This window comes from Thamnophis sirtalis, unplaced genomic scaffold (genome assembly GCF_051295495.1).
Source record: "Thamnophis sirtalis isolate CommonGarterSnake01/CBP01778 unplaced genomic scaffold, rThaSir2_p1.2 scaffold_15, whole genome shotgun sequence".
NCBI classification, from domain to species: Eukaryota; Metazoa; Chordata; class Lepidosauria; order Squamata; family Natricidae; genus Thamnophis; species Thamnophis sirtalis.
Genome location: NW_028261395.1, coordinates 17,626,235 through 17,641,072, shown reverse-complemented (window position 1 = coordinate 17,641,072; position 14,838 = coordinate 17,626,235). Strand labels below are relative to the sequence as shown.

The 14,838-nt window shown below is 43.7% G+C and overlaps 1 protein-coding gene across 2 annotated transcripts in view; it reads left to right on the top strand.

Annotated features, from left to right (window-relative positions):
* The window catches only part of TSPAN14 (tetraspanin 14), an 87,948-nt gene that overhangs the window by 61,573 nt on the left and 11,537 nt on the right, over positions 1-14,838 (top strand). The window contains exons 2-4 of one of the 2 annotated variants that reach the window (XM_087702354.1): positions 613-674; positions 3,301-3,351; positions 13,037-13,183. In XM_087702354.1, the coding sequence (XP_087558480.1) occupies positions 13,061-13,183 (123 nt within the window). In that variant the 5' untranslated portion in view covers positions 613-674; positions 3,301-3,351; positions 13,037-13,060. The remainder of the gene's footprint in view (positions 1-612; positions 675-3,300; positions 3,352-13,036; positions 13,184-14,838) is intronic. The other variant, XM_087702353.1, reaches the window with a different exon arrangement.

Genomic DNA, 14,838 nt, shown 5'->3' with positions numbered 1-14,838 from the left:
GTCCATTTGCTGAAGCAGAAACCTTGAATGCATTCTGGTCCTTAGCCAGCTGGATCTTGAGAAGGGATCCTTTCAGCTAATGAGAAACTATAATTAGACTAAAAAAAGAAGCCAGAACTTATTGTATCCTTTCACTTCATATTAAATAGAAGAGGAACGCAGTGGCTCAATAGCTAAGATGCTGAGCTTGTCGATCAGAAAGGTCGGCAGTTCGGCGGTTTGAATCCCCAGCGCTACATAACAGAGTGAGCTCCTATTACTTGTCCCAGCTTCTGCCAACCTAGCAGTTTGAAAACATGCAAAAATACAAGTAGAAAAATAGGGACCACCTTTGGTGGGAAGGGAACAGCGTTCCGGGTGCCTTCGGCATTTAGTCATGCTGGCCACATGACCACAGAGACGTCTTTGGATGCCACTGGCTCTTCGGCTTTGAAACAGAGATGAACACCGCCCCCTAGAGTCAGGAACGACTAGCACGTATATGCGAGGGGAACCTTTACCTTAGTAAATAGAAATTTTGATTTCCTTGTTTGGAAACTGCACCTAATTAGAACTCCATTTTTTCCTCTCTCTTCCACACGTTCATGATGTCCTGACTAATCTGCATGTCAGGAGAAAAGTGGAAAACAAAGGGTCTGAAGGAAGAAAGGAAGGAACATTCACAACTTCTGAAGGCAAGCTGTTCCATTGGTTGATTGCTCTCACCATTACGACATTTCTTCTTAGTTCTAGGTTGCTTCTCTCCTTGGTTAGTTTCTACCCATTGCTATCTTATATAGAAGCACAGTAGGAATATTAAAAAAAAAACCTGACATTTAATTTATGAAGGTCTTCCTCTGGAGCGTTTTTGATTCCAAAATTTTCACATGAAAATTCTGTTTTCTTCTCTGACTTTATGCAACAGTGAATTAGCAGAAATGGTGCCCAGCTGTGCTGATTGTTTTGAGCTCAAAATAAACTTCCTTTGAACTGACTGGGTGGAGCATCTACCAGTGTGATGGAAAAATAAAACATGTATCGCATCTCAGTGTCTACTCTGGTTAGCAGAGGAAATTGGTTCTAATGCAATAGTTCCCAGTCCTATCTGAAAGTATGTCTCTCTGTCTCTGTGTACGGCTGTCTGTCTATCTACCTATTCACCTACCTATCTATTTACCTATTATCTGTCTGTATTCCTCCTCCTCCCCCCCTTTGCTCTTTTGCTACATTACTTTCTCTTCCGTAGACTCGTATTTATTCCTCTTATATGGGGAATAGATAAGAAAATTCTCTTCTACAGAAAACAAGTACGTGAGATAGAATGGTTCAATTTAACACACTCCTCAACAAATAGATTTTGGAATCAAAGGATGTATTATTACTATTTTTTGGTAAAAGTATAAATTAGTTCCTTGACTGGTCCACACAATTTTGCCACCAGTTACTCAAAGTTCTCTCTTCACATTGTGGATTAATATGTCTCCCCTTCTGTCACCCTTCAGAAAAGTGATTACTGGAGAAAGGACAAAAGAATTCATCTGTTGGGATTGCTATGACCTGTTGACCTTGCAATATTCAAGCTTGAATCAGTTGCTTCTCATGCATAAAGTGTTCTGACCCTTCCAGAAATGTTCTTAGGTTGGAAGAGTCCTTTTTTTTTTTTTGCTCAAGGAATATTCTTGTCTGAAGTTAAAAGAGTTGAAAGCATGTGGACAACTTACTTGCAGAATTTCTCTTTCCCAATAGTTTTGTGGAGTCAGCAAATAAGAGGGCTCAGGAAGGCCATGCTGACTTGCTAGCTCAGCTGTCTCCCTGGCCTTTGGAAAGTGAGAATGGCCTTTGTTAAAAAAAGATAGCAGAAGAATTGACTTGGTATGATCTGTTATCTCATCCCAGAGACTTCCCTCTCTTCCTGTAAGCCTCCAACTACCAGATGGAGTCCTTGTTCTCCTTCGTTTTTTTTAGCTAATCCAATGTTTCTTTTTTTAATGTCACAATTTCCTTTCATAACTCCCACTTGATGCAGGAAACCTGGCCTATCTTCCTTCCTTCCCACATATTTCCAATTAGCAAGCTTCGCTCTTCTTTGGATAGAATTAGAATAATTTTCATTGGTCAAGTGTGATTGGGCACACAAGGAATTTGTCTCCAGTGCAAAAACTCCCGGGTGTACATACAAGCAACAAAATAATAAACTGTAAGATACTAATAGGAGAAGGTAATAGGGAAGATGAGAAGGATAATAGTAATACAGCCGTACTACTTGCTTCTCTTCTCTGGCTTCACTTCTCTTGCTTGTTTCCGTACAGTTGAGTAGTCTTTCTGAGATTGGTTGCCCAGAATATTCCACACCCTAGCTTTGTACAATCTTTATAAAATGGTGAGTTTTATTTCTGTTCTGACCTAGGCTTGCCAAAAGCACGAAGCCGACTTCTCGTCCTGATAAAACCCCTTTTATTTAGTTTAAAGTGAATTCCTCTCCAGCAAAGTCCTGGCCAACAGTCTTTCAAGAGATTTCACAGCTACAGACCTTTATCAGGCTTGGAGAGCTGCCAGGCCGATATCTTCCGAATGCCATGCTGTAGCAGACAATACTTGGCAAGAAGTCAGGAACAGATCTTCACCCTAATGAATTGAACTAATTGTCTCCTGCAAACTCCACTCCTCTTTCGCTCCTCTTTATTCCCTATGGGAGGGGCCATTCACCATACACCTGTGGCGTTATTCCCAAGTGGACCCTTGTTCCTTAGCTGTTCCCTTCATCTGGCAGCTCTGTGCATGTGCACACTGGGGACAGGCTCCAGCTGTTCTGCTCCACTGATTTCCGACTCCGAAGGTAGCAGACAACTGTCATATGGTCCTGATCCCATCTCTGCCTCTGACTCAGAGCCCTCATCAGAGCCTTCTGCAGACTCCAGGAGTGGTCCAAGTTCCTCCCCCACCTCCTCGCTGTCCAAATCTGCTGCCAGATCAGCTGGTGGGCCACAACAGTTTCCATCCTTTTCCTTCCAACCTCCAGTATGGATATTGGCTATTTGTCACCACTGTTGGAATTGCAGAGGTTTGAGCCAAGTTATCCAGCATACAATGATTGCATTATCTCTAATAGACAACTCACATCCAGTGTGGATCTCGTTGATGCAAATTTGCTATGGCATGTTCTTTTTGTCCCCCAACGTGCATCATAGACCTAAAACATTTACAGAGAAATCACACGGAGCAGCTTTTACTTCTGCCCCTTCTGTAACTGGTGCTTGCTGACTGTTTTGTATCGGTTGCACAAAATAATATCTATGTTATGTTTTTCTTTTTTCTTTTTAGTTAGCTGGTGTTGCCTTTCTTGGAGCTGGTCTTTGGGCATGGAGTGAAAAGGTAAGCAAGTGAATTCCTTTTAACCATCATAGGATCTAAACATGTGATGGTGAACCTATGGCACATGTGCCACATGTGGCACGCACAGCCCTCGCTGCGGGCACACAAGCTGTTGCCCCAGCTTAGTTCCACTTTGCATGTGTGTGCCTCCTGCTGGCCATCTGATTTTCAGGTCTCTGCCACACATGCCCGGGGGTAGGGAGAGCTTGGGGGTGTGTTCTCCTGGGGGTTGGGGGGGAATGGCCCGTTTTTCACTCATTTTTGCCCTCCCCAGCCCCCAGGTGCACTCTGGAAGCCTCCTAAAGGCTATGCACAGCCATTTTGTGAAGGGGGCAGGGTTTCAGGAGGCCAAAAATGCTGTATTCAGTGTATAAGATGCACCCAGATTTTCACCTTCTTTTTTGAGGGAAAAGGGTGCGTCTTATACTCTGAAAAATACGATACATAAGAATTGGAAATGTTTAACCTTGAGAAGACTAAAGAAGAACATGGTCATGGTCTTCAAATACTTAAAAGGACATATACAGAAGAAGGTGACTCCACTTGGATGTTACCAAAAGCTTCTCAGGTGGTAGTCTCTAATTCATTGGGTGTGTTCAAGCTGAAAGTAGACTAGGTTATCTATCTTAATCTTTTTAGGTTGTTTCCTGCACTGTAGTTTTTGCACTGAGGAGTGTGCGTGTAGCTTATTCTTTTACACGCACACACACACACGCACAAAGTTAAAAGATCAACATTAAAATATAGAAAAGGAAGGGAAGAGCAAGGAAGGAAGGAGTGAGTTGAAAACAATAGAAAATGAAGAAAAGAAACTTTAAAAAGTTGTGTCTCATCTTCTTGATGGCAGTTATAAATATACTTGAAAAGGTTTCTCCATTTCTAAATAACATAACATGGTTCCCTTCTCCTTTTATTCATCCCTTATTAAAAAGTAAATTCAGAAATTTGATTTGTATCTCTGTTCAGCAGAAACTCCATAAAAGATTTCCAGTCCTTTATAAAAAATAGTTGTGTTCCCTCCCGGATCAGGGAAGTTAATTCAACCATTTCTGTGGTTCTGCCATCTTCACAATCCTTTCCTCTGTTGTTTCTGCAGTCTTAGCTTAAGCAGCTCTTTCTAACTGAGTGTTTTATGATTGCTTTTATGCTTTATGGTTTCTAAAAACAAGCAACTCTAGAGAATTGATGGCTTCTTTGTTGAGAAGGGCTAGTTAATGAACAGCCATCAAGTGAACAGCTATTTGGCTTTGTTGTCACAGAAGCAGGAAACCTCTACAGAACACCAGCAAACCCTGCCCCAAAGAGCAATAAAATCACTCTGTGCCATCTTCAGCTCCTTTGCTCCATCTAGTGGAGGCTTCTTATATTTCCTCATTCTCAGATTTCTTGTTCTCAGCTTTCTGAGGCTCCTTGGCCAGTGATAAACTTGGTTTGTCATCAAGGCCACACTGATCAAAAACCTCTGGATTTATTAGTTGAACAATGACCTGGTTTCCAGTAAATTTGTTTCTTGAAAAACATCATTGTGCAAAACTCAAGAGAATTATGTGAGAGATGAGGGCCATCTCTCTTGTGTCTTTTTGGAAAGTGACTGAAAGGATTAAAAAAAAAAATCTCAGTGAAAAAAAGAATTGCACTGTGCTTTATGGGTGCATGGCAAATAATTAAAAGGCCCCCCTTCAAAATTCAAAATAAATAATAAGTTGCATTTTGTTGGACCAAAGGTTTAAAATATTGAAGCAAATGAGACCTGCCCCCTTGCCTAAGGAAAATGTTAAAACACATTCCTTTTGGGAACAGCATCTGGCAAGTAACATTTTCTTTTCTCTCCTCGTTTATTCTGAAAATCCATTTGCCTATTTAAAAATCCTGCATTAGGCCTTCATTTGAGTATTCTTATTCAGAGTCCTATTTTTCCATTACAGAATTGGATTCATTCACAATCCAACATTAAAATGAGCCTCGGTTGCTTTGGGTGAGATGGATGGCTATACAAATTTGATTAATAAATACAAGTGAACCTTTTAGTGTAATAAGAATTCTGTCATACCCCTAATACAATCCTGGAAAGAGAAAAGTGTCCTTAGCAGCACTAGTTTGCTAAGAAATGTTTGTAAAATGAATGATGATGGAGGAGGAGCAGGAGAAGGAGGAAAAAGGAAGGAAGGAAGGAAGGAAGGAAGGAAGGAAGCAAGGAAGGAAAGAAGGAAGGAAGGACAATATGCAGACTGTTTGATCATAGAAACCTGATACATATTACAAAGAGATTGATGATTTTTTGAAGGGGGCAATTCATGGGATTGATGGTCTATTGATTGATTGATTCATTCATCTAACTATACAATTTTTGGCCACCCATCCTGCCATTTCTCCCCTTCCACCATAGAACCAATTTGCATTCCCTGCTCTATCCCCATAAACCTATTTAAAGAGAGTAAACTAGAGGGAAGATGGAAAGTTGGAGGGGGGCGAAAGAAAGGGTGTATGGAGGGTCGAAGAGGTACATTGGGTTTCTATTTTTGGGGGTATTATTGACAAGAGGAATGGCTGTGTTTATTGTTTAATGTTATATGGCCCCGGTTCTGCACAGTATATATGTGATTGTATGAAAATGAAAATGGAAAATAAAAACACATTTACAAAAAAAAAAATAAAGAGAGTAAACTAGGAGGAGCCAACATTGCGATGATACGGACGTGTGGTCTCAATGCTCCGAGACCGCAGCCAATACTTTTGCCGCTGGGGGTGGTGGTTCCAATTGGACCTAAACCATTCTGAAGAGATGGTGAACAGGAAGAATACATCTTGCTGATCTCAGGGACATCGCAAAGTCCCTGATCGATGCAAGAGAAGTTCTTCAAGCCAGCGACAAAAAATCGAGCCAAGGCTGACGAACTTGGGGCGGCTCCAAAACGGAAGGATACAGAAAGAAAAAGTGTTTCCAGCTGGTGAGGGACTTTTATTGTTTTAAAAAGAGACTGCCTATAAAAAAACTTAAAATTAATCTAAATTGGAGAACAGAAGAATCAAGCGGCAGAATTAAATTTGGAATGGTTTTGGGCAGTGGTTATCTTACTTTTTAATGCTATCTTCATAGATGGAATTTATGCAACTCTTTTAAAATGAATGGATTAAGTTTTCTTCTTGTATTTTTTCTTTTATTGTTCTCTGTAACCTATCATTTATCATTTCATTTATCATTTGATTTTATTTGTAGGCCGCCCTTTTCCCTGAGGGGACTCAGGGCGGCTCACAGAAAACCAGGGGGGGGGGGAATACAACACTAAGACGACAACACATAATAAAATAATAAGCAACATGCATACAACATTCGGGCGGGGTAATGGTCCTTATCCCCAGGCCTGACGGGCGAGCCAGTTCTTCAAGGCTGTGCGGAAGGCCTGGACGGTGGAGAGGGTGCGAATCTCTACGGGGAGCTCGTTCCAAAGGGTCGGGGCCGCTGCTGAGAAGGCCCTCCTCCTTGTGGTTGCCAGCCGACACTGGCTGGCCGATGGAATGCGGAGGAGGCCTAACCTCTGGGATCTTATAGGTCGTAGGGAGGTAATTGGCAGAAGGCGGTCTCTCAAGTATCCAGATCCACTGCCATGTAGGGCTTTATGGGTGATCAGTAGCACCTTGAAGCGCATCCGGAGATCGACAGGTAGCCAGCGCAGCTCGCGGAGGATAGGTGTAATGCGGGTGAATCGGGGTGCACCCGCGATCACTCGCGCGGCTGCGTTCTGCACTAGCTGAAGTCGCCGGATGCTCCTCAAGGGCAGCCCCATGTAGAGCACGTTGCAGTATTCCAGCCTAGAAATCACGAGGGCCCGAGTGACTGTTGTGAGGGCCTCCCGGTTCAGGTAGGGTCGCAACTGGCGCACCAGGCGTACCTGGGCGAATGCCCCCCTGGTCACAGCCGCTATATGATGGTCGAATGACAGCTGTGGATCCAGGAGGACTCCCAAGTTGCGAACCCTCTCTGAGGGGTATAAAATTTGACCCCCCAGCCTGAGTGTTGGATTAGTGGCCAAATTTTTGGGAGGAAAACACAACAGCCACTCGGTCTTTTCTGGGTTGAGCACAAGCTTGTTAATCCTCATCCACTCCATGACGGCTTCAAGCCCCCGGTCCATTACGTCAACCGCTTCATTGATTTGGCACGGGGCGGACAGATACAATTGAGTATCGTCCGCGTATTGATGGTATCTAATCCCGTGCCTACGGATGATCTCTCCCAGCGGTTTCATGTAAATGTTAAATAGTAGGGGGGATAAGACCGAACCCTGCGGCACCCCGTATTTCAGGGGCCTTGGGGACGATCTCTGCCCTCCCACTAACACCGACTGCGACCTGTCCGAGAGGTAGGAGGAGAACCACCGTAACACGGTGCCTCCCACTCCCACCTCCCGCAGTCTTTGCAGAAGGATACCATGGTCGATGGTATCGAAAGCCGCTGAGAGGTCAAGGAGGACCAGGATGGAGGGATGTCCTTCATCTCTGGCTCTCCAAAGATCATCCATCAATGCGACCAAGGCGGTTTCAGTGCTGTAACCGGGTCTGAAGCCTGACTGGAAGGGGTCTAGGTAGTCTGCTTCCTCCAAGGACCGTTGGAGCTGGAAGGCCACCACCTTCTCAACAACCTTCCCCAAAAAGGGGAGGTTGGAGACCGGGCGATAGTTGTTAAGGACAGCTGGATCTAGGGATGGCTTCTTCAGGAGGGGTCTCACCACCGCCGCTTTCAGTGCGGCGGGGAAGTTCCCCTCCCGAAGAGAGGCAGTTACAACCGCCTGGATCCAGCCTCGTGTCACCTCACTGCAGTTAGAAACCAGCCATGAGGGACACGGATCCAGAGCACAGGTGGAGGAACTCACAGCTCTCATGGCCTTGTCCACATCCCCGGGGGTAACCTCCTGAAACTCAACCCAGAGCTGTTGAACTTGGTCCCCCTGAGTCTCGGCTGGAACTGCGGGTGAGGAGTCCAAGTCCGTCCGAAACCGAGCAATTTTGTCCGCTAAGAATTGGGCATATTCTTCAGCTCTGCCCTGCAAGGGTTCCCCCGCCTCCCTTTTGTTCAATAGGGAGCGGGTTATCCTAAACAGGGCGGCTGGGCGAGACTCAGCGGATGCGACCAGGGAGGCTATGTGTGATCTTTTAGCTGCCCTAAGTGCCCTAGTATATTCCCTGGTGCAGGTGGTTACCATTGCTCGGTTCGATGCGGACTTATCGGACCTCCAACGGTGCTCTAGGCATCTCCTCTGGCGCTTCATCTCCCGGAGCTCCTCGGTGAACCAAGGGGGTCTCCGGGATCCGCCGCCTCGGAGGGGCCGCAGTGGCGCAATCCGGTCGAGGGCCTCTGACGCTGCCGAATGCCACGCAGCAGCCAGAGTCTCTACCGGACTGTGGGCGAAAGTATCAGGAATAACCCCAAGCTCTGTCTGGAACCTTACTGGCTCCATAAGACGCCTGGGGCGGAACCACCTGGTCGGTTCCTCCTCCCTACAGTGGGGGTTTGGCCTCCGGAAGTCGAGCCTCAGTAGGCAATGGTCTGACCACGACAGGGGTATGATGTCACTCCCCCTCAGACCAAGATCACACATCCACTGCTCCGAGAGAAATACGAGGTCAAGCATGTGTCCCGCTGAATGGGTTGGGCCTCGGATTACTTGAGTCAAGCCCATGGCTGTCATGGAAGCCATGAACTCCTGCGCCCCATCAGAGTTTTCACCGAGCGACGGCAAATTAAAGTCCCCCAGGACCATCAACCTAGGGAACTCAATTGCCAGCTCGGCTACTGACTCGAGGAGCGAGGGGAGGGCTGCTGCAACGCTGTTGGGAGGCAGGTACGTTAGCAGCAAACCCACTTGACCCTTGAGGTCCAACTTTAACAGCAAAGACTCACACCCGACAATCTCCGGAGCAGGGACCCTACGAGGAACTAACGACTCCCGGATAACAGCGGCCACACCCCCACCCCTTCCCTGGGCTCTCGGCTGATGCAGCACCTGAAAACCTTCTGGGCACAGTTCTACAAGGGGGACTCCTCCCTCTGGGCCCAGCCAGGTCTCAGTAATACATGCCAGGTCTGCCCTCTCGTCCAAAATTAAGTCCCGGACGAGAGGTGCTTTATGTACAACAGACCTGGCATTTAGCGACAACAGCCTGAGACCAGGGTCCTGATTACTTGCGCCATCTGGTCTTGGAGTGGGGCTCCTAGGGCCGGAAGGAGGGATCTCTGTGATGTAGCGAACCCTCCTTCCCCGGTAATGGCCTGCCCTAAAGTCCCCGCCGTATCTGCCCCTCCCTGTCACGACCGCAATACCCCGACCCTCTCCCGTATCTTTAGTCCCCTCAGCCACCCCCATAGCCCCCGCAATTCCCGGCAGGTCCTCCGAATCAAGCACACTCATTTATACACTCAAGCAGTCCCCACGTAATAATTAAAAAACACATAAAATACAAGAGTCATAGGGTAATAAAAGTGGGATCATCCAATTCACACATACAATCACATGCACTCACCATACCATTTAAAAGTTTGCGCAGCGTGCGTAGATCTTATAAAAGAGTATATATAGAAGGGGAAGTAGCCTTTCTTCCCTTCTTATGTAGTTGGGAAGGTCCCAAAAGTCCAGGCGATTAAAAGAAATCGTCAAAGATGTTAAAGTCCGATTTGTCAATAATGTCAGTAAAGGCAAAGTCTGGGTAGTTGAGATGGTTTCCCTGGGACGACGAGGGGTAGTATTAACCAGATGGGTATAGTTAGTTCGTATGTGGAGAGGCCCAACAGATGTAATTATAGATGTAATTATAGGAGGGGTAAGTAGATGGTAATTAAAGAGGCGGTAAAGATGATAAAGATGGTAAAAATGATGAAACCAGCCAAAAGATGGAGGAAGTGTCGGTAATGGCCACTGGAGGGAGTCAGAGGTCCACATATGCTGCCTTTCCGGAGCAATGGTGTCCAATGCAAGATGATCCGGTGGACGATTTTGCCTAACGTGGCCCTCCTGAGGCAGCAGCAGCAACAGATGGTACCCAACACAACAAAGAGCTTGTCGTTGAAATCCTGGGATCACAGTCCAGGTGGATAGATGATAAATAAAACGTTGCAGAGCCCAGTGAAAGCAGCGGCAAAACACAAAGGAGATGCCGTGCCAGGGGGAAAGGAAGCAATCAGCAGGGCCGCAGTACAAAGCAGCAAAGTTGCGGTGGGGGTAAAGAGCTAGTCCTCTAGGCCAAACAGGCACTTCCATACAGTTCCCTACCCTCTGTTCAGGGCACAAATCAAGCCTCCCAGGGTAGCGGGGCAGCCTCTTGAGACAGCGGGGCCAAAGCCACCGCCGCTCGTGTAACGCCGCCACCGCCGCCGCCCAGCTGTTCGAAAGGGAGCAATCAGTAGGGCCGTAGTACAAAGCACCAAAGTTGCGGTGAGGGTAGAGAGTCAGTCCTCCAATCCAAACAGGCACTTCCATACAGTTCCCTACCCTCTGTTCAGGGCACGAATCAAGCCTCCCAGGGTAGCGGGGCAGCCTCCTGAGGCAGCGGGGCCGAAGCTGCCGCCGCTCGCGCAACGCCGCCACCGCCGCCGCCCAGCTGTTCGAAGGAAAAATCACCGAGGGAGGTAACGCCGTCCAGGGGCCACCCGAAGGCAGCCCCCTCCTCAAATAATTACCTCCCCAGGAAGCCTGAATGTTGATCGCTTGCAAGGACCCCTCCGTTGTCATGTTCGGGGTCCTGGTCGCCTGGAATCTATCGCTGTTATTTCTCAATAGCCGGAGCGTTGGACTAAAGTTTTCCTCTTTCATTGCTGTGGGTGTTTTTCTAACCCATTTAAAGATTGGACTCTTTTTTCTAACTTGAAATACAAAAAAGATACAAAAGAAATAAGGAAATTTGCAACAATAACACTGCTACTGGCAGGCTGGAAGGTTTGTGTATTGGAATTTGTGTATTGGAAATGGAACATTTTTTTCCTTTCACAGATTGTTTTGGCTTGGCACTGCTTGGTTATAGAGAGTGATAAGAAGGGAAGCATACAGATGTCCCTTTGAAGTATATCTTTATATCTTTAACCAGAGAAAAGTGAAAATAAAACTTTTTGTGAATCTATGTTTCATTTTATTAACCTTCCAAGCTAGAGCAGCTGTGTTTGTTAGCTGGAGAGAATTGCACAATTTCAAAAGCAAACACAAATCTTAAGCTTGCAAAAGATATTTTCAGAAATACAGAAATTATCAAATACATATGAGAGGATAGAGAAGAAGCTGGAAGACTTAGAGCATATAACAGCAAAATATGATGAAGACGTTGAGGATGTTTATCAAATGCAAAACGTGGTGGTTAAAACTCAAAAAAGTGAAGTGGAAAATGAATATAAAGAGATTAAACCTGCTGATATTTATGGTGATTGGTTTGTCTCTGAAAATGGAAAGAGTGGAATACTGAAAGAGGAATTAAATGTAGGCGAAATTTATCCCAGAGGGCAAGATACAAAAGAAGAAAAAAAAACCCAAAGAATCTATGGATTTAAAGAGAGAAATTTTATTAGCAATAGTATTGATAACACTACTGACAATGAAAGATAAGCTGACTAAAGAAACAGAAGAAGGGCATCAATATTAAACGAGAGATCTTATAAGCAAGGAGTTGCTAAGAGGAATCCATACAAAGTTGATCAAGAAGATGATTAGAGGACTGGCACTACAAATGGCAGAAGATATGAGACTGTTTTGCTATTGGAAAGATACAGGTTGATAGACGGAAGAATAGAATTTAAAACTAGTTAAACCTAGTGAAATTTATTGACAATAGATATAGTTTAAATAAATAATTGATAATGTTACTAGTAATGTTACTAATGTATACAATGTGTAGTGTTATGATGAGTATAATTGGATATGAATATTGAATGGTACCCATGTAAGGAGGATTAGAAATCCCTTTGGATTATACATCAAGGTTAATAAAAAAAGAACCAATCTAGATACAGTTAAAGTTTTGATTATTAGGGGGAAAATATTATGATACAGGATATAGTCAAATAAAGGATCGATAAGAATAACAACATATATATAGGTATGGGTATAACATAAGGAAACTGGATGTAAATTTTAAACAGTGATTTGGAAAAGAGGATTAGAAAACTTTATTATTAAATATTATGGATGTTTAGCTAGAATAGGACATAAGGATTTAGTGTTAATGGAGGATTTTAGAAATAGTAATTGAAAGGCCAGTATGTGGTTATGTATTAAATTTTGGTATATTTTATGATGAAGGACGCTTAAACAATTATAGTCAAATGAAAATGGAGATATAATGGTGATATGTATAAATATTTGAGTTAAAATACTTGAGTTAATATGAATTATGTTTGTTGACTGTGGAAGAAATGCACGAAAGTCTTTTTGTAACCAACTGATACACTTTCTACAGTATGTAAAGAAGGATGTTATATTTGTTTTAAATAAAACAATTTTTTTTAAAAAAAAAGATAGTAAATGAAGTGAAACTCTTGGAAAATAGGACTTTGCACTTGTGGTCAGAAGGTTAAACATTTTCTGTACTTTTGTAGAACACTGGCATGCTCATGGCACTTTGGATTGTCATTGGGAATGTCTGCATTGTTTGTCACATGTGAAGCTTCAGCAGGACTTCATCCTTGTTTGTTTGTGTTCCATTTTAGGGTGTGCTGTCTGACCTATCCAAAATGACTCGCCTGCATGGCTTTGATCCTGTGTTCCTTATCTTGTTCGTTGGAGGGGTGATGTTCATTCTGGGGTTTGCCGGCTGCGTGGGAGCCCTGCGTGAAAATATTTGCCTTTTGAAATTTGTAAGTTGCCGGACTCTGATGTATTTTTGTCAGGGGCGGGGGGAGAACCACTTGTGCAGAACTGGACTACCCTATCCAAAAGTCCAAACCACCATCAGATGGCAGCAACATTCCTGCCACCTAATGGCCATCTATTTCTTTGCATACTAATTCTAACAGCATTACTGAAAGGCTGTCACTTAGTTGGAAACTTCTGAACAACGCCTTAGAAAATTTTAATTTTCATTGAACATGACTTTCTCAAAGTAGTTTTCAGACTACTCAACCTTTGGTTCTCCTTTTGGGAATACTGGGGGTTGTAATCCCAGCACAATTGGAAAGAACCAGGTGATCAAATATATAAGGAAGTATATGTAATTAGATTGCTGCTAATGTCACTGGTATGATACATATTGAGCCAAGGTGGCGCAGTGGTTAAATGCAGCACTGCAGGCTACTGCTAGATCAGCAGTTCAGCGGTTCAAATCTCACCGGCTCAGGGTTGACTCAGCCTTCCATCCTTCCGAGGTGGGTAAAATGAGGACCCAGATTGTTGGGGGCAATATGCTGACTCTCTGTAAACCGCTTAGAGAGGGCTGAAAGCCCTATGAAGCGGTATATAAGTCTACTGCTATTGCTATATTCGTTTCTGTTTCGAATTATTCTGGAAAAGAGATTAAGCTCTTTGTGTGGTTGTCTCTATAGGAGAAAATAAAGTACAGAATCAAACCAGGTTTCAAAGTCTGAGCACAAACTCACTTACATGAGAAAGTAGTTTCAGCCTACATTCTTTAAACAAATTCTTAGAATTCAGTATGACTGAGAAACCCTTCCACCAAACCTAAGCATGAGGTTTTGTTTTTGCCTTGTTGGGGCAATTGAATTCATACCTTGAATGTTCCTAATAATATTAGCCAACTGAAGATTCTCAGCCACCCAGGTCATGGCTGTCCCAATGGGGCGTTTTCATTATTTTTCATTATTTTAATTGAAAAGACAGTGCTATGTCAAGATAACAATTGCAAATAAAGCAGAGCCAAAAAAAGTTGATAGTAGATCTTAACACACAGGCTAATAACAATAAAAATAATATAATAACGGTAACTAGTGGTATGACCAAAAAAGAAAAAAAAGAACTTTAATTAAATTTCTACTTACATTAGCCTAGTTACAATTTTCCCTTACTATAGTCAGACTAACATTTATTGACATTCGTAAACTTATTTTCCCTCTCATTTCTACCTCTTGTCACTATCCATTCATAAAATGTATTCCATATTTCGAGTCTTCTTTATCTTTAATTTTTAAGGTTAATCTATCCATTTCAGCACAATCCCAATTTTTCAGAATATCAGAGAAGAGGCCTTCTTTTTGATAGGTAAAGTGATTGGCCATCACTATGACGCTATACTTTTCTGTTGCATTTATCCACTTATTTATTTACTGCAATTTTATATCTTGGAAATTGCTGAAAGCGAAGCTTCTGCAGCGATAAAACATAAAATGAAGCAAAATTTGAATCCTAACTGTAACAATATTGCCTCTTTGGGATGCACATTAATTGGCCGATCAACCGCGAGGTAGAAGAAACAAAAAAGAATGGCAAGCAGCTTCAAAGGCCTCAGTTTCTCTCTTTGTTACCAATTCAGTTTGTCTCCTGGCTCAAATCAATCTGA